This window comes from Boeremia exigua (assembly GCF_020726555.1).
Source record: "Boeremia exigua strain MPI-SDFR-AT-0100 chromosome Unknown C7974scaffold_9, whole genome shotgun sequence".
NCBI lineage: Eukaryota > Fungi > Ascomycota > Dothideomycetes > Pleosporales > Didymellaceae > Boeremia > Boeremia exigua.
The window spans coordinates 1,490,382-1,514,683 of NW_025763526.1; the positions used below are offsets into that span (position 1 = coordinate 1,490,382).

Here is a 24,302-nt window from a genome sequence, read left to right on the forward strand (position 1 = left end):
TGTCGAAGTTTGTAGGTAGCCGTCTTTCTTTCGATATCGGATCGCAAGTCATGACGGCATCTTGAGCAGCGGCCCTTGTCCGTGCGTTTTTGGCCGACTGCCGACGCGACCAGACCAGGCCAACACTCCGTCAATATCAAGTATATACATGCTGACATCCAGTACTCAAATCTGGAGACTAGGATTCGTTTGCACGCACTGCCAGTAGTGGTGTGGGTGTTTTCCACATGTTGGCAGCACCACCGCCCTCATGTACCCGCCGTTCACAGATGATCTGTGTTATTCCAGCGCCGAGTATAGAGCATTAAGGCACGGTGCAACAGGTGCAGGCGTAGCTCTGAAGGCGCTCGATTCCCTTCGTTCGTGTCATGGAGCACTCAAGCCACTACGAGTGCGCCGAAATGGTCGTCGTAGCCAAGAGCGTTCTGGACTCGATACGCGACAACCCATGCGACTGACGGTCTCAACATGAGCTGCAGATGCCTTCTTGTTAGGTTTTCTGGTGTGATCTGCAAGCTCATCATGCCTGCTCCTCCTCCTTACTACTCATCGTTTCCACAGCCTTCAGATTGACGTCCCAGCGTGCCGCCAGCTCCTCCACTTTGATGTCCCACTTCTGTACGACAGGATGCTGCGCAGCTACCTCCCTAAATGTAGCCTCACCGTCTGCACCGTGGACCTCCCACTTCCAGATGCCTTCTTCGTCGACCCAGGTTCGCCCTAGTAGCTGCTCGATGGCAAGCTCCTTCTGTGCCTCCTCGTGCAGCTTGAGGACCTCGGAATATGTGTCCTGATCACGCCCCTTCCATGCGCCCACGAAGCCTCGAAGTACACCCAACACATAGCCAATTCGTAGTCCGATGTCAGCGCCCACCGCGTACCCTTCGTCGAAGCCTTCTTGCACGTATTGTCCCTTTGCTGAAGCTAAGCCTTCGCGGTAGGCATCAGCATCGAGTGTGCGCTGGCGTGAAGGTAGGTCTGAGAGCATTTCATGAGCGCGGTCGGAAGCTTGCGCATCAAGGAAGGGCGAAGTAGGCGCAGATCCATAAATGTCATCGAGAGCGGATTCGTGAGGTGGCGTTGGAGGCGCGTGGCCTGCTGCTAACTGAGTCGGACCCAGAGGTGGAGAGACGTCGCTGGCAGTGTTCATTTTGGTGGCTGTAGGCTGGACAAATTCTTAACATTATGCTTCTGCGACTGAATTCACATCTGGTACCGGTGGTGGGGCTAAGTGGGGCATCAGCGAGCTCAAAGTTCGAACGGCAAACATCTCGGGTCTGCTTCAACATGTAGTGCTCAAGCGAGAGCACTATAGTCGGAATTACACCCCATTGCTCCTGGGTACTTAGACAGTTTCGAGTAGAATTTGGCTGATCATATTGTTTTCTGAGGCCATTGCTTGCATGGATTGATGTCAGAATCTGGTCGTAATGGCGACAGGAAGAGTAGCCCGACCGTTCTATAGCTCTCATGTCTACCTTACTTGTGGCCTTGGGTGTTTGCCCAAATCCAAAGAGCGAAAGGTATATAGAGATGCCGTGGGGTACAACAACTAGACCACTGACGTCTGACTCGTGTAAGCTCTCGTAGAACTGAACTTCAAGAAGTACGCATGCAGGAAGCAGGCCCGATATCTCTCGCAACAATGCGACTTCGCACCACGTGTCCGTCTCGAGCTTCTTAAGTACTAGATCTGCTTCATAATGACGCCGCAACGGTTCTGTTAAGACGAAGGAAGCATTCCGGCGGTAGACATTACGCGTGCGGCATTTCCCAATTGGGTCATTCCGTCGACAGGAGCTTTCCCCGCCCTCGAGTTCTCAGTATCCTACCACACAATTGTGGCGCGAATTGGAGGTAATGGCATGGTCTGGCCTCTCAGATCAGTCGTCTGGTGACCTTGCGATTGCGTCCGGCGTCTATAATGTGGTTTAAAAAGTCGCAGGCCCCTTGCGTCAAATATTCAGTGACCTCATTCGTACTTTTCCCTCAACACGGTGTTCTGGTGCATTTTCAGCTTTCACGTCTTGACCATTAGCTTCTGGCAATCAGCAACATTACTTCTCAAGATGACTTCACCAAGTCTCACTCCTGGTCTGCCTGAGTTCAGCCTGAAGAACAAAGTCGTGCTCGTTTCTGGTGCAGCTCGTGGACTTGGTTTAACGCAAGCAGAAGCATTATTGGAGGCCGGCGCAATTGGTACGTTGCATAGCTGCTGTAGAGGGTTCAACCATTGATGCAACAAACAGTGTATGCTCTCGACAGATTGCCTGAGCCCCACCCGGACTTCCATGTCGTTGCAGAGAAGGCGAAGAAAGAACTGAACTCGAAATTGGAATACCGACAGATTGATGTGAGGGATTCTGAAAGCCTCCACAAAGTGGTAGAGGAGATTGCAAACGCTGAGGGAAGGATGGACGGTCTGATTGCCGCCGCCGGTATCCAGCAGGAGACGACAGCACTTGAGTACACCGCCGCGGATGCCAACCGCATGTTTGAAGTCAATATTACCGGTGTCTTCATGACTGCCCAAGCAGCTGCCAAGCAGATGATCAGGTTTGGTAAGGGTGGTAGTATAGTGCTCATCGCCAGCATGTCTGGGACCATCGCCAACAAGGTACGTCTCTGTTCAGCGTTGCGTATGAGAGTTTCTGACGAAAACAACAGGGCCTGATTTGCTCCGCATACAACGCATCTAAGGCGGGCGTGATCCAACTCGGTCGAAATCTGGCAGCCGAATGGGGCCAGCACAACATCCGCGTCAACACCATCTCACCTGGATATATCGTGACGCAGATGGTGGAGGAGCTGTTCGTTAAGTTTCCGGATCGGAAGGAATCATGGCCAACACAGAACATGCTGGGGCGGCTGTCAGCACCAAGAGAGTACCGTGGTGCTGCAGTTTTCCTGATCAGCGAGGCTAGCTCGTTCATGACTGGGTCAGACTTGAGGATAGATGGCGGACATTCTGCGTGGTAAACACTTGAACAACTATCTACATCAAAAGAACTGTCTCTCACGCGCATCTCGGCATCTCGAGTTCTGTGATGCAGAAGTAAAGGACAAGCCTTTGCGCCAATGAGGGCCCGTGGAGATCCGTTTGGCACGTGCGGCCAAACGGCCACTTCTTGGAACAGCAGCCATTCGCATGCTCGCCTGAATGCTAAGGCACGACTACCCAAGTTGAACATGTCAAACAGGTAGCTGCGGTGCTGGAGCTCTTGCGCTCACCTCTTAGCACCGCTGTTGCTGCATTTGTTTGTCGCCCTGCTGACGCGGCACCAATGCTCACTGGCTCACTGAAAGCCGAATAGCTCTCGAGCTCCACCACCTCCAATGTCGAGCTCAGCGCCGACCGCCGTCACCCGTTATCGCCCTGCCATACTCGTGCTGACCGGAGTGGCGGCCGCCTACAGCGCATACCTCCTATATGGTAGCCTCCAGACTGCGCCCAGCGATGGGCTGCACCGCAGTAACGCGGTCCGGCGAGCCAACGCACAACGGCGCCCATCACGAACGACACGCATAATCTCTCGCCTCGAAAGCGAAGTGAACACCTTAGGCGAATACAATGTTCTCGGGCTCGTGGTTCCGCTCGATCCTCAGAACCTCATCACCCCAGATGAGCTTCGAGAGCTGCTCGTGACTACGGCACCAGATGCCAGTGAAGACACCATCGAGATTGAGACGGCGCGATTATACGATGTGTTCCTCGATCGACTGCTAGACTCGGGCTTTTCGAGCCGCCCGCTCGCTCCTGCAGAAGTCGACGCAGTCTCTCGGTGGATTAGTGACAGACTGCCGACCCCTGCTACTGTTACTCGTGCTGTGGAGAGGCGCACGCAGCGATTGAACGATACACGCCCTGCTGATACAGACGGTGTCGAAAGTGTTGCAGCGACAGACATATCTTGGAACAGCGACGACGATAGCGACGGTGAGGATATCGACCCCGAAGGACAGACATTGCAGCGTACCTTGTACCACATTGCTGAAGATCGCGCACGGCAAGAGGGCGTCATACACCGAGGCATCACTTGCAACTCATGCGATGAGAAGCCCATTCGCGGTACCAGGTGGCATTGTGCTAATTGCGTCGACTTTGACCTTTGTTCTACGTGCGAAGCTACAAATGCTCATGCCAAAACTCATGTTTTCTACAAAATACGGGTACCAGCACCTTACCTGTCCCTGGCGAAACAAGAACCGCTTTACCCAGGCAAGCCGCACATGATGCATCACTCGGTCAACTCGGCATTGAAAAGACGACTAGCAATGGAAACGAAAATGGAAATAGAAGAGATCGAGGCGCTGTGGGATCAATTCACCTGCCTTGCAAGTACCGAATGGTCGAATGATCCTAACAAAGTTTGTTGGGCACTGGATCGACGCGCTTTTAACCACGCCTTTGTGCCTCGATATAATGGCTTTATCGCTGCACCCAATCTTATTTATGACCGCATCTTTCAGTATTATGATAGCGATAAGAACGGTCTCATTGGGTTCGAAGAATGGATCAAGGGTATCGACGGTATGCATACCACCGATCTGAAGGTCAAGGCCAGGATCGTCTTCAATGGCTACGACATCGATGGCGATGGTTATATCTCGCGCCGAGATGTTCTCCGAGTCTTCCGAGCTTACTACGCGATTGAGAAGGAAGCTACTCGGAACTTTGTTGCTGAATTGACAGAAGAGCTTTCAGTGCGCAATAGCATGGAAACCGTCCGATCTGGTCAGCCCCTAGGCTCTGTGTTCCCTCCCAATAGCCTCCCCACCTCAAATGCCCCTCATGTCAGCTTCGTACAGAAACAAAATGGTACTTTCGACGAAACCTCCCCTGTCGTTCTAGACACTCCGTTCGAGAGCGCCACTCGCAAGTCCGTCATCGAAGCCAATGAGATCCATCAGCTACTTGATGGATCGTCAAGGCCGAATGCCGGAGAGCGTTTAGTACAGAAGGCATGGGCTAGGCGTGAATTTACTCTGGATGAGGAGGAAGGCCTTACAAGGCCCGCCGGTGCGGATATAACAGACGATGAAGACGAAACCACAAACGGCTGCGCAGGCCCTTCAGCCTCAGAGCCTACAATCGACCAATCTGCGTGTCGCCGATCTTCAAAAGTGCATTTCCAGGACGAAGTGAACCATAAAGAATGGTCCAGCAAGTCCGTCTCGAAAACGCCGGCCAGCGAGCAATGGAACGGATATGAAATCCCTGAGCTCGAAAGAGACCTTGGGAAAGAAGTTTTGTATCAAATTACGCAGCAAGCTTTCAACGAATTACTCGATCCTTTATTCCGGGCCAGAGAAGATATGGCACTGGATGCCCGTAGTCTGCGCAGTGAGCGCCGGACCCACGCCGAGGTCATCGATACATTGCTGGAGAAAGACAAAGGGTGGGGAAAACACAACGCAGAGATATTCCGCATAGGCATCTTTCGATTTGCCAAGGGCATGGTTGATGTATTCTGCCAGCATATGAACATGGGTGCACTCGAAGCTATAAGACGCCAGAGTTACAACAGGAACACGAAAGAGTACCTGTCTCTGATTCGTACGGCAATATTAGCTGCCGAACGGGTTGCCTTGAACGACCTCAAGATCCACAAGGAAGATACTCTGGGTGGTACGGCTGAATGGAACGCCGAACTGCTCAAGGAGCAGCTCTATGGAGAATTGACGTCAGCTACTGTGCAATTGCTGAACCGATCAGATCGCACGGCGTTTGAAGCAGGGAGTGTTGGCGCAGAACCACGCAGTGCATCTCCTGTGCTGGTTCGCGATCCTACGATGCCGCAATTCCGCCCCAACTCAACAGCCGACCTTGAAGTGAGCAGAGTAACAGAAGGTGTAGAAACCTCACATCAATCAACCCCATCGTCAGATTTTGATCGAGATATGGAAGACTTTGCAAACGACAACATACGGATTCGCATCGGCCCAGAGGGCCCCTTTTTCGTCGATACCCGTCACCCTACTGACGAGGATCCGGTTACCCAAGAGGGAGAAGCTGAAAAACTCACGCCACCTGTTGTGACGCCGGGTTCAGGTGTAGAACTCCGGGACAGCGAAAGTCACCTTGTGATGCACACCTCTGACTCACTGAGCCACACCCCAATAACCCCGAGACCGAGCCGTGACTTCTCTCAGGCAGGAGATGAGGTAGAAACAGCCGCCTCTCCAGCACCCTCGCAGGAGCCCGTTCCCTCTAAAATCAAAGTTCCTCATGTGACGGACACACCTTGGCTACAAACTCTTTCTATTTCCACATCGCCTAACGGCAAGCAAACGATGTCCTACACGCGCCGCCACATTGCGCATACTCAAAATTTCTACTCGATCGCGCCCGAGCCGGACCAAACGGCAGCTCTGATTGCGAATCTGCGGCGCAGCGCTAAGAACCCCGAATCTCCGCTGTACATCAGCTTGCTGGCGAGTTGCGAAGCCGTGGAGCAGGAGAACAGGAAGCGATTAGGAGACGGCTTGTTGAGCTTCGAGGAGTTTGAGGAGGTGCTTAGAGACGGGCGGTTGAGATTCCTGGAGAGCTGGATGGATTGGGTGAGTTTGTGAGACCGGCTGGTGCCGCGCCAAGCAGACTAAGAACGACGAGAATTGGTGTCGGTGTACACACAGCATGCGGATGCCATCGCTCTCATGCCTTGAATTTGAGTCTGCAGGATCTTGCTGACATCGTCATCTAGATGGTGGGCGGCTTTGTGGAGTATCATGTTTATTTCCGTATGCCATAAGTCGCGGCCGAGACGATAGTTGCACAGAGACCGAAAGTGTGGCTACTCCGTGACCGAACTAGATCCTAGGATACCTGATACGATATTAAGAGACCCATGAAATTCGTTGACAGGCTCAAATATCAGTCACATTACTCGTCAAGTAGAATAGTCAACAGGCTTATTAAGGAATTGTACAATTTGAATATTATAAATGCCATTGCAAATCATGCTCGTCAGTACATAAACGTATTGTTTCATCAGGGTATCTTGAGTGTTGCAGACCCATTAGTTGTCCATTACCAGCATGTCCAAATCCAACGTGACGGTCAAAGGGAAGATTACATAAGTTGTCGTGATGTCAGAGATCGTGAGGCCAGGCTCGCGCCGTTGAGCTGTAGTAATGCTGTACAATGCCATGCGATCCCTTTGCAACGAGGGTATAAGGAAAACAAAAACGCAACGCTTGAACGCAGTAAGGCTCCCATTGTATAAAACAAAGCCCATTAAAAATTCGTGTAGCCAAAGTCTGTCTCCTGGACAATTAGAGCACAGCTCGGTTGGATCGAAAGAAGATTGGAGGGGGGTTAGACGCTGACGTGACGCCTGAGGCCAACCTCAGGTTTTTGTGCATAGCCGATGAGCATGCGGAAACTCGTGCCAAGCTCCTCGCATTCGTTGATGAGGTTGTTGTCGCGCCAGATGCTGTTTTTAAGGATGTCGCTTGGCAAAGGTCCATCTGGTCCTTCCCAGTCAGGCAGCACGATACTCTCATAACAGCGAGAGTACCACCAGCGACCAACGCGTGCGACTTTATCGGCAATGCCTCTGTCGGTTGATGCAGATGGTGTTGAGGTTTTGAGAAGGTCGGAGAAAGATGGCTCTGACTTCGGTATCGAAGGTTGGAGATTGCTGTCGGCTCGTCTGCGAGAACTTGCTGTGCTGTTCTTCCGCATGGGATGATTGACGTCGTTTGGAGCCGGTAGGTTTCCAGCTACAGGTACGCCTACGACGCAGGATTTGCATTCAACGAAGCGCTTGCGGCCCAGACCCGCGATGATCTCATCACTCATATTCCGGAGGGAAATGCTATCATCAACACGGTGGATGTCCATCTTCAGCTGACGCACCGCACGTCGCGCACGGTTACCCATGTTGACAAGATCCAGATCTAACACACTAAACTCCAGGTAACCACCTGGGCGAAGCACCCGTTTGGCCTCAGCTAGAAGGAAGTGATGAGTAGTCGATCTTTGTGCCGAAGGAAAGCGAAGAACAACGCAAGCGAAGAAATTTTGCGGGTAGGGCAAAGCGTTGGTGAGAGAAGAGTGGCGGATATGACGATGGTTTGGCGGCGCGGACGTCCTGTCAGTCGAAGATGAAGATGATGGAGCAGGACCGAGGTCGTATACGGCCGCGTCGGAGTAGGTGAGAGCGCAGTAGAAGGACCAATCCTTGCCAGTGCCGTCAATCACGAGGATACGATCTTCGTTAACATCTTTGAGTTGGTGGTGCACAGGGCTAAATAGCACGCGACCAAATGAGAGCCATTTACTTGTCATCAAAGCACCAAATCGGAGATCGGCCATCGAGGCATGACCAAATGTTTGGGCCTCGGCAATGTCCATGAGGTGTGCGTCCCTGTAACGAGTGGCCGTAGTGCTACTGCGATCCTTATCAGACCGCGAGACCATTGACAACTTTGATTGCCTGTCCGACAGTGGCAGAGACACAGGCAAGCTTGTCCGTGTCGAGCACCTCTGGGCCGAGACCGTAGACAGACTGGGACTGAGAGGGAGGCTCAATCTACCAGTACTCGAGTCGATCACACTAAGCTTGCGATCGCTGTAATCGTTGATGACGTCGGACAGAGCCATTGAGGAAGTCGGGGATTGGTGCGCATACAGAGCTGCAAGCAATCGAGACCGACGAATGTGCACCGAGGGTACCGAAGCCTCCTTGCCCGAGGTGCCAGAAAGGATTGATACACATGAAGTTTTCGTCTTGAGGGGTCGCTGCTCGGTTGAAAGACGCTCGTTGCGTGCTGGAGCCTTCCTGACTGTGCCTCCGGGCGAGACGACCTGGTCAAGCAGATCGTCGTACTCATTCCAAAGCTCGTCATCTGATAATGGTGCTTCTGGAGGAGGAATAACGGCTGTACCGGCGACAGGAGCGAAACTCCAGACACCCGAGCTGCTCGAATAAGACACTTCTGAGTCTTTGCGCGGCGGAAACTTGAAAAACTCGCTTTGACGGGATTCTTCAGAGAGAGGGCTGATAGTCGCAATGGCTGAGCCATGGGAAAGAGCACCAAGTCCTTGTAGTATCGGGAAAGGCTCAACGGGGCCAGCAGTAGCGACTATCGACCCAATCGACTCGAAAGATGTGCGTGGGAGGGCAATCGGACGAGGCTGATCAGTGACGAATGGTCTGGAAAATGACCGAGATGAGGGCCGACAGAGTTTGCTGCGGGTCGACACTACTTGAGGAATCCGCCCGACTTGTGGCAATCGACTCGGACGAGGGAGATTCCGGGGTGCTGTATCCTGAGGAGTTGGATTCTCTATAGGGAGATCTACATGCTGAGAAAGACGCAAGGCAACAGGAGCCGGTGCGCTCGATGGCGCAGCCTCGTTGTTGGCGTCTAGTTGCTGAGTGACCGGCGACGAAGGTGGTGAGAGGTCGAAAATCGTGCCGGCCTGTGAGTGCCTTGGAGATGGCTCAGACACAGGCTGCACATCGGTATTGACCCTTAGGTTGACATACCGCTGCGGCGACTGATCTGACCGCAGAACAACTTTAGGTGATGCAGGACGTGAAGGCGAGGCGAAAGCTGGCAGAATGGGCTTGGGTGGCAGGAGCATCGATTGCATGCGCTCTCTCCGCATGGAATCATTGTCAGAAAGCAAGCTCTCTGTGTCGGTGTTGCCTGCGGCTTCCTTCATAAGCTGTTCGATATCCTGCATGTTAAGACTGGACGGCGCATCCATCAGCGCATAGTGCGCAACAGATCTCGACCCAGGCCCTGGGCTTGTAGTGTTATCTTCATGCGTCGCGGGTGTTTCGACTCGAGGAGCTGCGTGGGCACGCGAGAAAAAGTTCCACTTTGACGGCTTAGGTCGCTCCTTCTCTTTCTCGGCTTTGGTCTTCTTTGACGGGCGAAGCCAGCTGCTTTCGTCGCTCGCAGAGTCTTTGCGAGACTTGGAAATACTACGACTTCTTGGCAGACTTGAACCGCCTTCTGCAGGCTTGACTGCGCGCGAAGTCCGTCTTGATGCGAGTGTGGGTAGGAACGACTTCTTTGTGTCATCATCACTTTCCGACGGCCTTCTCAACGGTTTCTTTGCTGGCGACTGACTGCGCGTAGTGTTCGGCATTGCTGAGGGTAATAGTCTAGGTCGGATTTTGACGCTTACAGGCTCAGCTGTGACATTACTTGTATTGCCCATTGGCAGCTTTGCACGGCTCGATACATCCAGACTGCTGCTGCTGTTCATCGGTTCTGGACTGCGTGTCAGTTCCGAACTGCTACCGGCTCCCCGCAGGATTACGGGAGCCAGTCTGTTGAGGAAAAAGTCGTCCATCTCGCCGCTAGTTGTGCTAGTCATGCTACTCTTGCGAGTCGATGGAGTCTGAGCCAAGCTCTCAGATGTCGTGCCTGCACTGGTCGATCGTCCAATGCTTGCGCCTACCGAATTGCTACTCCTACCCCTAGCTGCATGTCTTCCATACCCTTCATGTCCAGTTCCTGCTGTCGGTCCTTTACGCACGAGCTTACTTTCCGATTTGCTGGAATGCGGTGCTGGATCAGTCTTCGTACGTCGAGAGAAGAACCCAAATCTTTTGCCAGGGCTGGGAGCTGGAGCTGGATGAGTGCTGGATCGGTGCGCATCACGCTCGTTCTGATCATCTGGTGTTGTCCCACGTTTAAGTGCACTGGGCGTAGCAGGAATGCTTGACGTAGGGATCGGCGAAGGATTACGTGAAGAAGCTTTGATCGGTACGGCCATACGAGACCTCGCGCTGGAGAGGGACCCGAACTTTGAGTCTGATGAACTTGTTCGCCTGTGATGGTTTGGAAAGCTCGCCATGTTACTCTGGATGACTGGAGAAGGATCTCGGAGTCCATATATCTCGGGCGTTCCATCTCTACTCGGCCGCGATGGTCGTCTTGAGCTCGGCGGTGATACGGGAGAAGACTCAGCTAAGTGAGCAAGCTCTGGCACAGGTTGAGTCCGAGGCTTCGTCTGCACTGTTGGGGCTGCCTTGGATACTGGTGGGCTTTGTGGAACAGTGGGTAGTTGTTTTTTCACCAGATCCACCCTGCCTGCATCAGCTACAACAGTGGATGCTGAAGAGGATGATGTAGACGACTCGCGAACAGTCGACAGTCCATGTGTTATACGGATGCTGGGCTCTTCCGAAGCCCGGTGTCGGCTTACAGGTGGTCGACTCTCCAATGGGCTTACTTGTCTAGCTCTATGAGAAGATTTCGATAGAGCTGTGGCTGGCGAGTAAGAAGTCGCCGAAGTCGCAGCCGATGAGATGCTGAAAGCTCCGGGAGAGTCTGCGTAACGTGTGGAGGGGGTCGCTGAAACTGCATAGTGGGGTGTTGGAATAGGATATATATCCAAAGGGCCGATGTTGTCGTACAAGCCGTTCTGGGGAGACTCAAGGTCGAGTTCGGAGCGGACCAAAATACTGGAGGATGGCGGTAGAGTGATGCCGAACACAGATTCGATGAAAGGATCTTTGAAGTCACCTGAAATGCTCTCAGCTTGCCGGGCGCCTTCTTGAGAGGACATGGAGCCGTCTCGAGCTCGTGTCGTGTGTCGGTTACTTGTAACTCCTACGCCAGGCTGGTTTCTCCTCAAAACATTCGAGCGAGGGCTTTCGATGGTAGATGCGGAAGATCCTGAGATAAGAGAAGGTGTTCGAGTGCTCGTGGGTACTTCAAGCTTTGGCAGTCGAGTTGAGGAGCTAGTCGACCTCGCTTTGTAAGATGTAAAACCTGAAGCTTGGAGGGTTGAAGATGCGGCTGTACTAGACGCTTGGTGCGAGCTGACTCTTGGTGTGGGCTCTTTCTGATTCGGCAGTCCGCGTTCTGACCGCGCTGGCTCATCGCGCGAGGGCCTCCTCTTCTGCAACTTGGACTGGCTGCTACTAGTCGGTAGCTGGGATGTGATAGTAGGAGGCGTGATGTATCGTTTTGGTAACCGTGTGATGGGCGTATTATCGTCTATTCTCCTTGGGGGACCATACTGTGACTTATAGGAAGCCATGTCGGGTAGCTTCGTGTGACCCGACTATGTGTGTTGCGGAACGTTGTGTGCTGTGGGTACCTCATGGAGGCATGTGCTTGTCTAGCTGTGTAACTCTTGGAAGAAGGGTCCAACGACGCAGGGGACCTGATGTTTCGAGTTGCTGGGACGATCGAATGCTCGGGACCGTCAGCAGTACTCAGCTCGGGTATATCCTGTCAGACGGATCGGTAGAGTGGGCGACAGCGGGTAGTCTATGCTGCCGAGGCGAAGTGGCAAATTCGATATGGCCCGGGGTGGTCAAATCGGCAGTCAAACAATATAAGTCATCCAGCAAGAATGTACAACGCAGCGGCCACTTGACCCAGGCAAGTTTTGGTCGATGCCTGGTGCTCTTCGGCGCCACCGAAGGTGTGGCGCTGCTTCGGCAAAGCCCGATCAAGACGGGGCTGTGCAAGGGTATCGTGGGTTGGAGCGAAAATCGACAGCGAAGCGTGTGTACGAGCAGCGACGCGGACAAGGAAAGACGTTATATCAGTATCCCGGCACGGGCTCACGCGTCCCGTCACGTCCCTCAGGGCCTGCCGTCTAACTGTGGGGGGTTCAATTCACCGTCGCCGCAGTGGGGCGGGCTTGCGAGTCGCCGTTTTGGAACGTTCAAGGCCAGCCTGGCTGCTTATCCAAGGGATCTCTAGTTTATACGAAGAGCGATTCAGTGTATAGTAAGCCCGGCTGTCGTGATCTGTTGGGTCTGAGCCTTTTCGAGGATTCTGCGGGGTGAGCAGGGCGTCGATAAGTATCCTGTCGCGACAAGCGCACGCGCAAGACACCCCCAACGACAGTATGGCAGCCCATGGCCTTGCGCACTTGGGCTGACCCCGGCACGGAAAGCATTCTTGGTTCAGTTACGGGCGCTTGCGCTTGAGAAAGCGGGTGGAGGCTCGAGGACAAAGCGCAGCCAGTCGACCGTCCGGAACCTGATGGTGGGCGACGATTCGTAGTGAGTCCCTGCGCGGCGGCTGTAAGTGCAGAGCCCAATTGGCTGATCGGCTGCCCCTGCCCTTCGTTTACTCAACCCATCAATGCCGTCGCGAAGCCAGTGACAAGGCGGTTGAAGCCTCCCGCTCTATGAGCTCATCTCTGAAGCTGCTTCACGCAGAGGCTGTTCTAGTGATGAGCTGAGATAAGAAACCTGGCGAGAGGCATCCCTGAGTGGGGTCGACGACCATAGCAGACCCCGATTTCCCCTCCAAACCACAACATCTCCTCAGCTCACACTGTACTTCTGATTCATTGGACCATGTGCGACGATCAGGCCGCTTGCCTAAATGCATCGGCAGGAGCAATATACACTATAGACAGATCGATGCAGCCCACTCGAACGGTCAACCACCGGATCCGTTGAGAACCCTCCACCATCCCCTACTCGAGGCCTTGTAGTAGGGCAAGTCTAACGGGTCAATCAGGCCGCGAGGTGTGAATGGCGGCTTGGGTTTCTCGAGCGGAGGAGTCATACTCATTAGGCATTGTATGGACCCAGTGGAGCGAAAATGACGCCTTTGCATAATGCCGGCTGCTATTCTTGTAACCGTTGCAACGGATCACCACAACCTGCAGGACAGCATGTAGTCGCCATGTTGTTCATGGTCGAGTCGGAGTGACCGTCCATGCAAGCTGAAGTGTGGCTAAGTGCAGTTATCAAAACGTACTAGCTGCAGCAAATTGAGGCTGTGCCGTGATCTACGCTCGCCACAATTGACAACACATCAAAGGCGCCGCAAGCCCGCGAGCAATCCTGCTGTGAACACTTGCCTCTGCCAAATATTCGAAGAGAAGGTCCCTTCGCCTTTCCTCAACAGTTTCGGTAGTCCACCGGGGAGGAGACGGCGATTCTTACCAGTGTGTCCCACCATCCAGGTTGCCGACAAGCCACCGAGTCTCTTTGCCAGTCTTTCCACGATCATTCGTCCTTACCAGTGTGCCGAATCCACTGCCTCCCGCATGCCATCTCAGTCACGGGATCACACCTTACCACATGCAGGCAGTCTGAATCTGAGACTCTGCCAATAGACATGCGCAATCAACATAGACTGCGATCACTGGCCAGGATAAGGCATGCGGGCTGAGGAGTTTGCATAGCGAAAAATTCTCCTTCGCCAGGCAAGTAGACACTCTTGTCACTAAAGCATCTTGTGTCTGCGAGCTCTTGATAGCGCGACAGGTGTCATGGGACATGAGCACAGAAATGCTGTGTCGATTTGTTGTGTACACACTCATATGTGTGCTTAACCAAAGCAACGATCGTGTGATGTGGGTGTACCAGTAACCGCTTACCCCATGGTGCAAACCGCAGGCTTTGCCTTAGTAAAGTGCCGCAAGCCTGTGTTGCACTTCACTGCATCGGTGTCAGATGTTCCACTGCGCACGATGCTCGTGCTTCCCATCTGACCAAGCAGGTCTTTCGAGTAGCCGCGAAGCGGTGAAGATAAGATGAGCATAGGTATGTGTAGTTCCACTTCTCTAGCGTAGGCGCTCACAGCGAAGTTTGGTCGCGACCGTTCGGCACGAGAGGGAGGACGGCACGGCGCGTGGGAGATATCTGCGAATCAGTTGTGTGTGGTACTAGTGAATCGTTGTGTCCACTGTGGATCTGGTCGCAGATCATCCAACCCTTGGACAATTCATGTCGATGTGAAGTTGTCCGCTTGCTCGCAGACCATCCTCAACTTTGCGGTGCCTCAACATAAAGATCGACCTCTGATTGACCCTGCGAACAGCTGAGTTCGGAGCCTATTTGGCGGCACCTCTTAGGTAGATATATGCCATATGCCTCAGCCGTGGGCCAGCAGACAGCGATGCGACAACATCGTGGTGACAAATTGCTGTTGGTCACAATCCGGGTGATTCCTCGACTGTTGGCATGGGTGCTCATTGTTGAAATACGGTCAGCACTACAATAACTTCAGACATTGTTCTATCAAATTGGGACACCGAAATGGCACGATTAGCTCATAAACTACCGATTGATAGTAAGGGAATTCGAGCTCGGAAGGTCTGTCACTGCAATAGTACGGAGATGCCTCAATCTTCTGGAGTGCGCGAGCTGTCGCATTGATAGGTTACAAACTACTAAATGAGCCTTACGCTTCGTGGTACTCGCCTTGCACCGCTCGTCGATGATCAAATCCATGCTTCGGCGTGGCCTGATCTTGATGTAGACATGGAATAGTATAATTAAGCCCCAACTACGGTTCAGAAACTTGAAAACCTTGTCACCAATCCGTTGCGAAAAACATAAGTATGTATAAAGGATCAGTCCGCTGCCATCTTAGATGTGAAGGTTGAGCGTGGCAAGGTAGGTAGGCTGGACAGAGTAGACAAGGAGTCGTAGAGGCGTAGACCTTGCTCCTGAACAGGCCAATGATAAATCTCCTACCATACATTGAAAAATCTTTTCGTCGGTATCATGCTTATCATTATTCATTGATGAATTGTGTGTGTCGAAGGCCACACTCCAAGCAAAGCAGAGCTTTGTCCGTAAAGAGTAAGTGCGCCTTGGCAAGGCAGGAGCTCACAGTAGCTCCAGCCTCCAGCCTCACCCTTTCAACAGCATCACTTGTCGCCGTCGCGCCTTTCCTATCCTTTGTTCAGCCTACACAAATCTCTGGGCTTTTCTTCTCCCCGTTCTTCTTTTCAAACACAGCGACTGTCACATACCGAACCTGCCGCTTCACCGTCCAGCTTTGCGCGCGCCGTTCCGATTGCGCGTCAAGACAGATCGCGTCGCATCGCACTTTTATCGCGCACTATCACCGTTGAAACGCGCCCAAGATGCCCGAATACGCAAAGATGAAAAATGCCGAGCTTGAGGCGCTCCTCAAAGAGCGCGGTCTCCCACATGCTGGCAAGAAGGCCGACATGGTCGACCGTCTCACTAAAAATGACGAGGACCAGAGCTCTGCCGGCGTTTCTGCTGATCCGAAGCCTGCAGTCAACGCCGAGGACGAAATTGACTGGGATGACGATGAGCCTGCGAAGGCTGCGCCTGCCGTAGTCGAAGAAGTCACAACAAATGAAAAGACAATCGAGAAGGCTGGCGGAGAGGGTCAACCGCCGAATCCTCAAGCTGTTCCCAACCAGGTAGCTGACATCGATCCCGCGAAGACCGATGATCTCTCCGTGCAGCCGCCTACAGAAGGCGCTGACATCGCAACCGAAGAGAAAAAGGAGCCCGCTCCTAACTATGCGCAAGGCCTTGCAGCCACTAGCATTGACGACGAGATTGAGCGTCGCAAGAAGCGCGCCTTAAAGTTTGGCACCAAGATCGAGGACGACGAAGGACTGAAGAAGTTGGAGCGCATGAAGAAATTTGGAGAAAAGGGCGAGGTCAAAGGGCTGGATGAAGCCCTGCCTGAGCGCGAGAGGAAACGTGGGCGGGAAGATAAGGACGACGCAGGTGCGAACAAGCGTCGTGATGGAGGCAAGCCTGGGCGTGCTGGCCGTGGAGGTGGCAGACGCGATGACAGGAACGACCGCAGTCGCCGGGACAGCCGAAGTCCCCGCCGGGAACGCGCCGCACCAACCTCGACGCGCTACAGCGATTCTGACAGAAAGGCCGCAGAGGCAAGGAAGGCTAGATTCGCGAAGCCTGCAGCTTAAGCAACGACTCAAAACACTTTCTACTTCCCACTTCTCCTGGAGCGATGGGCAGTACCGAGACCGAATGATCTTGGTCCGGCTCGGCAAGACAGCATGAGGCAGGACCATCGAACTCTTAGTAACATTGCTTCGGCGTCTTTCGATGATATTGGCTGGTTACCGCTCCTTCGAAACTCTACCAATACATTCATTAAGTCCAAGCCTTTTGCGCGCGCGGATCCGGTGATATCTTCCCGGTTTCCCTTCTGCTCACCCCCAAGATCTTCTATTCACGCGCTACGAGCTCTCTTCTGCTCTATGTCCAGGGGCGATTCGACCCTCACCACCCCAGCACGTGTCACAGAGAAGGTCAAAGAAGTGACCGGACATATGCTTTGCTGCACGTCGCCGGCGCGAGCATTGTAGCTTCAACACCAAACTTCAGGGTCTTTGCTACGCTCATCGACGTTGGAAGATACCAATCCAACGATCGTTAGAGTTACTAACGATGGCACTAAATAACAGCCAAGCGTCGCTGTACCTTGACAGCACATCGTGCAATGGCCTAGTCAAGGCAAACGTTCCAAAAACAATGAGGCATTTGACAATGCATCGCAGACACAGGTTCGTTCTAGTATCTTCTTACATTCTGAGAATTTAGAAGTATGGAGCGTCCCGGCTGTATTTGAAAGGCGTGACAACGCCTAGTCTTGAGAAATTCACACGAACCGATAATTCATAGACGCCTAAACCTCCCACTTTTTTCCTGAGCATTATTCTACGTAAACTTTCAAATGATCCAATCGCTGCAGCCGAACGTAGAGAACTAGCGCACGACTCCACGATGCCTGACCTCGGCCCACGATTTATCCCCGCATTAACGGTAATAACGCTTAGAAATCGTCATGATGTACGACTTTGTTCCTGTGGGCTGCAATCGACCGGGACCCTTGTTAACAAAACAGACTGTCTCGTGTGAATGTCCAATTCGCTCCATAGTCCAATTACCTCAAGCAGTCTCTCCTCTGATGTAATTGCCATCGCTTTACGGAAGATCAACCCTTTGGAGTCAGTGGTATTCCAAGCTGGAGCCAGAGTCGCTGACGATTGTCTACCTAAAGTATAGAACGAACGTCAGCAGCTACAACCCACCCGGCAATCGCACAAAGAAGATGACACGGTTTGCACATATTCAGATGCCATCATCAGTATGCTCGAAGGACAAGCAGCCATTTCGGAGCGGTCTAGTTGAGTCACAACGAACTTCTCGACCGTCGTCAGCCGAGGAAGTTGAACATTCGCAGGAAGTTGAACATTCGCAGCATCACGACGAAGAGAAGGGCATTCAACATGTCGATAAGACATTCGACACACGCTCGACTAAAACGACCGAGTCCGTCATCCCTCCGCCACCCGATGGGGGCCTCCATGCGTGGCTGAAAGTCTTTGGTGGCTTCATGATATATGTGTGCAGCCTATCGAGGTTTCTGTATATTCCCACTAATACCTCACCAGATCAATATTTGGGGATTCACGCTGAGCTATGGTGCTTTCCAAGCATACTATAAGTCCGATCTGCTATCCTCCGCCTCGCCCTCAGCCATATCATGGATCGGTACGGTTCAAGCCTGGCTGTTGATATTTTTCGGAGTTTTGTCCGGTCCACTCTTCGATCTGGGCTACTTTCGTGTTATGCTCTTCACCGGCAACTTTCTAGTCGTCTTCGGTATTATGATGCTCAGCCTGAGCACGCAGTATTGGCAGGTCTTTCTGAGCCAGGGGATTTGCATGGGCCTTGGAGCAGGGCTTTTGTATATCCCGAGTCTGGCATTGGTGGGAATTTGGTTTGATAAGAAAAGGGCAATCGCGTTAGGTATCGTTATGAGTGGGATTGCTGTTGGTAGGTGCGATATGGAAGAGAGTAGGAAGATGTCACTAACATACAGTAGGCGGAGTTGTTTACATTATGATGTTTGACCGGATATTGAAGTCGTCTGGCTTCCCATGGGCTATGCGTGCCATAGGATTTGTTGCGCTCGCCGCCGCATTGCTCTCTATCCCGGCCCTCCTTAGTGGATCGAGCGTTCTGGCGACGAAACGCAAGGCGCGATCTCTATTCGACAAGACCGCGTACAAAGACAAACTGTTTCTCATATTCACCTGTTGCTCATTTTCGACATTTCTGGGATATATCGTACCCTACTTCTACATTCCCACGTATGCACGGGATCGTCTGGGTTTGAGTCAGAGTATGGGTCTTTACACGTTGGTCATGGCGATCGCCGCAAGCTTCTTTGGGCGATTGGTGACTGGAGGTCTCGCCCAATGGCTTGGACCCATCGTAACGTGGGCTCTAAGTACTTTCGCCAGCGCCATCTTATCATTGTGCTGGATCAGTATCGATCAGGAGGCACATTTCATTGCTTTCAGTATCCTGTGGGGTCAGTTTGGCTTTGGGCGAAATTTGGAAATGGGTCTGCTAACCTCCTTCAGGATTCTTCTCCGCTGCTCTAGTTACCCTACCGTCTGCCGCGTTCGCAAACATCACCCCAGATCTTTCTCGACTAGGCACACGCCTTGGAATGTCGTGGAGTGTGTCGAGCATAGGTATGTCAAGCCCAGGGTAGGTGGTCCATCGTGTTGACTAAGGTGCAAATTAGCTACTCTCATCGGTGCGCCCATCGCTGGTGCGCTGCTGAAGACGAATCCTGATGGTCACTTGAATTTCATTGGTGTCCAGATTTGGAGTGGAGTTTGCCTAATGGTGGGAACGGCATTTCTGTGCGTGCTGTGGTTTGTGACGATGAAAACACAGAACAAAGGATGGCGTATATAGGGGATGTAAATTTTGATATCGTTCAAACTGAGTTCAGACACTGAGTGTGACAGTATAGATACGCTGACTTGTTCACGAAGTCTTGGAATTCTCTGAAAAGAATTCACCTCAAAGGGTCCAGCCTTTCACTGACTAGAACCTACATTATTGGTCGTAGCCTATCCCATGAAATCGACGGCATGTCGATTGTTCCCGAGTCAAGAGGGGCAGCGCTTACTTTCGGTCCTTTTGTAGGTCAAAGCCTACGAGTGGGAGTCGAACGTCTACAAGAGGAATCACTAACTTCCCGACAGTGGCTTCCGCAACCTGCAGAATCGCTAGAGGTAGAACAAGGAACGGGTAATAAACTTTGTTTCCAATCACTGGTGACTTAGCGCTGTGACGAGCTGCGCGAGGTTCTTATTGTGGACACGCCGACAAGCATAACTTTCCTTCTTGACGATAGAGTCTATGGAGTCAGCCCCGAAATATTCGCCGATGTACAGCCTGCAGATGTGCATGAACAGACATGTACAGGGGGGGTATTCCCCCGGCTGATAGCTTACGGGTAATCATTGAAAATTTGGCAAATCTAGAACAGCTACACCACTCTCATAGAGCCTTTGACTTGCTGGGTGCATGCCGCGCCGGCACACTGTATCAGTCCAACGTGTAACCCCTCTGTAGATCATTGCGAAAGATCCAAGCGTATAGCAGGACTCAGACATTAGATATCACCTTATCCTCCTGAAGCTACCACATGTAGAGCGTGGAAGCCCGAAAGCCCGAAAGCCCAATGCGTTAGAGTCGGTACCTATGCGTGGTCAACAGCTCAGTCAAGTCTTAGTATGTAGTCAAGTCTTAGCTTTTGAAAAGTCCTTGGATCGAGTTCATTCACTAATACGAATCGGCCTGCGTCAATCCTAGCGATAGGCCATGCGATCTTGCCATTGAACGTGCCAGAGAGGCCATGCCGGAGTGACTCCGCAATCATGTGCTCTTTGATCAGGGTTATCGGTACATACTGCATGACTGCACCCTACAATCACGCTAATGGGATACAGTTTATTGACTGATTATACGTGTGAAGTTAGATACCGGAGGACCTAGAACTCTTTACAGTACCTACATGAAACTGTTCGACGGTGATAAGATATGTCCAAGTAGTGCCTTCTTCAGATGCAACATCTCGCAGCGTAATCAGTACACCATGCCTCGAATCTCGGCCGTGTTCGTCTCAGCCTAAAGTACACTGCTTGTGGCCAAGTCGGCTTGATACATGCATACAGCAAGTCACAAACACTAGGAGAACGTTACGATGTTCTGGATTGGCTGTCTGTGCCGTTGTAGGCATGCCGCGCCGGCACAATCTATCAAGCCAGCGTGCCACGCTCCCATCCTGTCACGCGAGAGACCAGCGGGACGTGTGGAAGAAAGCCGCATCTCCGATGTCACTTATTGAAATCGCAGCCAAAGCAGTCCTCGTAGTCCTTGTCTATACTATGAACAATGTTCGCTAAGGTATCGGAACACTGTGCTCGTTCTTGTCTTGCAGATTTGCCGTCCATGCAGAGTTCTTAAATATAAGGAACTGTAGCCTTCGGCGGCCCGCCTCGCTACCAGTATTCTACAGCGCTATGTTCCACACCCATTGGAGGGAACGACTGACAGCGATTGGGTAACCACAGCGCGGCCTAAGTAATCCGGCCTCCGTGATTCGATCATGTCGTCTGGAGTATTGACCAACGGGACCGATATAAAGTGTACCGGAACACACACCGGTGACGCGTCACTTGTGCAAAGCAAGACATCCCCGCGCCTACAGTGATCTGGAATCAAGCACCAACTGCTCTCCCTGCTCGATGACGAAATGAGAGGTTCAGCTGGAAGCCGACAGTCCCATAATCGGCCCTTCTCAAATACCACCGGCTCATGGCTCCTTCCACAAGTGTTCGACTAAGCTTCTCGTCCCGTCCCGTTCCTCCACCGTCTTGTGCCTCACTGCGCATGACATGCATCGTTCGCTAGCTCGCCTGTGCTGTCGCGGCTTGTGGAGGGATCTCATGCGTAACTAGCAACAAGAACAAGCGTGAAATGCAAGACAAGTAGACGTGTACGGGTACCGACCAGCCTACGGTCTTGTTTCCCCGTTTCCCACATACAGCGTTACTACAAGTGAACAATCATAGTCAATCAGATTGTAGGTTCTTGGAAGCGAATATGGCATAAATGAACAGACTGCAAGTGGTGTGTGAATGACTTACATAGTACATTCTGCCAGAAAAGCTGACACCAGAATTACGTGATGAACCATTGAAAGTCGGACCTTTTGTTATTGGCCCATGTGCAGCATCCACTCATTGCCGATATCATGGTCACCCCGTTGATTTGTAGATGATGTAAAAGCACACTGCTAAGAATCATCGACTGTTCACAGTTATCCCCACCCGAGAAGATGTAAGAATCCATCCGTGGGGTTATCATGCAGTGGCTGCTACATTCAAAATCGACAACATGGGTTAGTGGCTTTCGAGGATATACTGGCAGTATGCAACAGCCCAGCCATGGGTGCTTATTGGGTGAGCCTTCGCATTTGATTTGACTCAAGCCCCTGTCATGTCGGTTTCATGTCGCCGAAGTCCATCGCCCCGTGCTTTGGCGTCGTGCAACAACGGGCGGGTGGTTCGAACGAGGCCGACCTGCGCAAATGGGGTGGGGAACAAATTTAGTTTCGCGAGGTTGATTTGATCACGTTGGGTGGGCCGGAGCGTACCGCAGACTGATGAGACCTCTTGCGGGTTGCCGATTCGAAAAATGAAGTCACTAATTGATGCAGATACGCGAATTGCGGATCTCACCTGGGGTGTGCCGTTGCCGACGGATGGACATGGTTTTGCGTACACTTGGCTCATATTTACCTCGTGTTGTCCCGAGGACACGGGTCGGATCCTTCAAGATCTTGACAGACCGAGCATCCTTCGAGGTTTCATCTAAGATTTCGTTAACAAATTCCTAAACGAGCAATCGCCCTCGAGGTGTCCGAAGAAATCCGTAACGTCTAGGAAAACTCGATGCTCAACGGCTTCCGAGTAGTATGCCCCTTGGCTTTGGATCGCCCAAGAGTGTGGTAACAAGCTAAGCGTGTGCCGGTTGGGGGCGGATGCAGGCGTCATTTGGTGCCGTAGCCAGGCGTTCCTATGATTCTGGTCGGAAACGGCCGCGTGCGCCAACAAACGCCATGAGTGAGACAATTTGGGCTTGTGTGGATGCAATGCGAAGGATGAGCGGTACGTCAGGGCTGATGTGAAGTTCATCGAGTTAAAAGCAAGCACGAGATCTAAACAGCGCTAATGGCTAGCTCCGGATCGTACGCTTGGGGAAGGAAGCACCTGCATATCAAAAGCAAATACGCTAGCGTGTATCTGTACGACCAGACGCTCGAGGGAACAGCAGCAACAAGGTTGGATACGGTTAATTGTCTGGATAAGAATGCCGAAAGAATCGATCGCGCCCCCTCCCCAACTTAAACGCCAGCCCTCTTGCTTTGAGTATGTACACTGAGCGACGCCTTCGGAGATGTGTCCGGATCGAGTGACCGAGAAAGCTGTTCCAGATGACTAGGTTGGGTCCCAACCACCTGGATCGGCAAGACGCCACATTACGTGCCTCATAGCAGATCGCTTTGACAGCAACGTTTCCCGGCTGATAGGTATTACAGAAGCATCACGCTCGAGGATCCCGCAAGTTCTATTTGCCGGCGCTATTTGGAGTTAGTGCTGACCAACGCATCGATTGTTGCACTTACCTGTATGCACCAACAGATCCATTGACGACTAGAGGAGGCCCGACCTGGCCAACAACCGTTGTAGCTTGATCGAGGCGAACTTTCAATGTCATCCCCCTGTGTGATTTGCGGTTTAGGTGGGTCACTGCTAATTGTGCTTCGTGTGTTGACGCAAACTTGGCGGTAGCCACCCCCTTGGAAACCCCGGAACGATCTCGGTGCACTTTGCAATCTACAGGCCGCCCCACTGAGTACAGCAGGCTTTTGAGCTCGTCTGAGCCAACCTTGTAACTTAGATTCTGTATGAAGATGCCACGAGCCTCGGTCAGCATGGCACCGTCTCGGATGTTGACCGGCATGCCGTTGTTGCTTGCTGAGTAGACTGGAGGTTGGGCTACTATCTGGGGCATCATTGGCGCCTGTGTTGCATATACAGGGGGAACGGGGTAGGAGGTAGTCGAACTGTAAGTTGAGTATGGGTATCCTGGCTGAACCGGCATATACTGTGTTGGAGGGACGGCATACGGCTGACCGCCTAACTGATTGACCCTTCCGATGTCAATTCCGCAGAGTCCGGGAGAATGATCGCCTTCAGGTAGGTCCAGAAAATGCACAGAGCAGTTGCACTCCATCAGTCGGAATCCTTCATTGCTACGGCGCGTCTGCCAAACGTGCACCAGCATGCCTTTAGATCTGTAGAATGTTTCTAGTATGAATCAGTGCTGTCATATGAACCAGAGATAATGTGCCACCCACTGTACGCAGCATCTGCATCTTGCTTGTCTTTGAGTCTACACCAACCTTGCATTTCGCCCCTTCGTTGACTTTGGCTTGCATAAACGTCAACCCAGCCAGGCTGCTCTTTGACAACCTTTCGGATATGGTCTTTGAACTCTTGCCAGCCCGTGAGATAAGGTGCATATCGTGTCAAACCAGCAACGACCAGCAAGAAATCGCCGTCAGATTCTTTCCACTGTGTCGCATAAGACATAGTTGTTTGTGGATAGGTAGTGTCACAGCGCTGATGGCTATCGAAAACGATTGAATCGAAGACTAAGAAACCAAAGGAGAAA

General features: G+C 52.3%; 6 protein-coding genes across 6 annotated transcripts; 3 read left to right on the forward strand and 3 right to left on the reverse strand.

Moving 5' to 3' along the window:
- Nucleotides 1-520: 520 nt before the first annotated feature.
- On the reverse strand, nt 521-1,150 carry C7974DRAFT_316462 (uncharacterized protein; the record flags this gene model as incomplete). Its single annotated transcript, XM_046138560.1, has 1 exon — nt 521-1,150. One exon carries the CDS (start codon nt 1,148-1,150, stop codon nt 521-523), a length of 630 nt encoding a protein of 209 aa, XP_045994950.1.
- A 684-nt stretch (nt 1,151-1,834) lies between these two features.
- Nucleotides 1,835-6,929, forward strand: C7974DRAFT_474197 (uncharacterized protein). Its single transcript, XM_046146590.1, has 5 exons — nt 1,835-2,199; nt 2,250-2,617; nt 2,668-2,975; nt 3,315-6,561; nt 6,705-6,929. Exons 1-5 carry the CDS (start codon nt 2,070-2,072, stop codon nt 6,750-6,752), a joined length of 4,101 nt encoding a protein of 1,366 aa, XP_045994951.1. The 5' UTR covers nt 1,835-2,069; the 3' UTR covers nt 6,753-6,929.
- A 343-nt stretch (nt 6,930-7,272) lies between these two features.
- Nucleotides 7,273-12,194, reverse strand: C7974DRAFT_234906 (uncharacterized protein). Its single transcript, XM_046137428.1, has one exon. The coding sequence runs from the start codon at nt 12,011-12,013 to the stop codon at nt 7,319-7,321; it is 4,695 nt and encodes a 1,564-aa protein (XP_045994952.1). The 5' UTR covers nt 12,014-12,194; the 3' UTR covers nt 7,273-7,318.
- Nucleotides 12,195-15,823: 3,629 nt separating this feature from the next.
- On the forward strand, nt 15,824-16,651 carry C7974DRAFT_378520 (uncharacterized protein; the record flags this gene model as incomplete). Its single annotated transcript, XM_046140412.1, has 1 exon — nt 15,824-16,651. The coding sequence occupies one exon, from the start codon at nt 15,824-15,826 to the stop codon at nt 16,649-16,651; it is 828 nt and encodes a 275-aa protein (XP_045994953.1).
- Nucleotides 16,652-17,826: 1,175 nt separating this feature from the next.
- On the forward strand, nt 17,827-19,466 carry C7974DRAFT_435826 (major facilitator superfamily domain-containing protein; the record flags this gene model as incomplete). Its single annotated transcript, XM_046145088.1, has 5 exons — nt 17,827-18,096; nt 18,146-18,530; nt 18,580-19,071; nt 19,124-19,237; nt 19,291-19,466. 5 exons carry the CDS (start codon nt 17,827-17,829, stop codon nt 19,464-19,466), a joined length of 1,437 nt encoding a protein of 478 aa, XP_045994954.1.
- Nucleotides 19,467-23,192: 3,726 nt separating this feature from the next.
- C7974DRAFT_415687 (uncharacterized protein) lies at nt 23,193-24,220 on the reverse strand (the record flags this gene model as incomplete). The annotated part of the gene is made up of 3 exons (XM_046143919.1): nt 23,193-23,205; nt 23,251-23,935; nt 23,986-24,220. 3 exons carry the CDS (start codon nt 24,218-24,220, stop codon nt 23,193-23,195), a joined length of 933 nt encoding a protein of 310 aa, XP_045994955.1.
- Between the last annotated feature and the right edge of the window lie 82 nt (nt 24,221-24,302).

Coding starts and splice junctions, on each gene's coding strand:
- C7974DRAFT_474197 (XM_046146590.1), top strand. CDS start 2,070: ATGACTTCACCAAGTCTCACTCCTGGTCTGCCTGAGTTCAGCCTGAAG. Junction 2,200..2,249: donor ATTGGAGGCCGGCGCAATTG/GTACGTTGCATA, acceptor TGCAACAAACAG/TGTATGCTCTCGACAGATTG. Junction 6,562..6,704: donor TGGAGAGCTGGATGGATTGG/GTGAGTTTGTGA, acceptor ATCGTCATCTAG/ATGGTGGGCGGCTTTGTGGA.
- C7974DRAFT_234906 (XM_046137428.1), bottom strand. CDS start 12,013: ATGGCTTCCTATAAGTCACAGTATGGTCCCCCAAGGAGAATAGACGAT.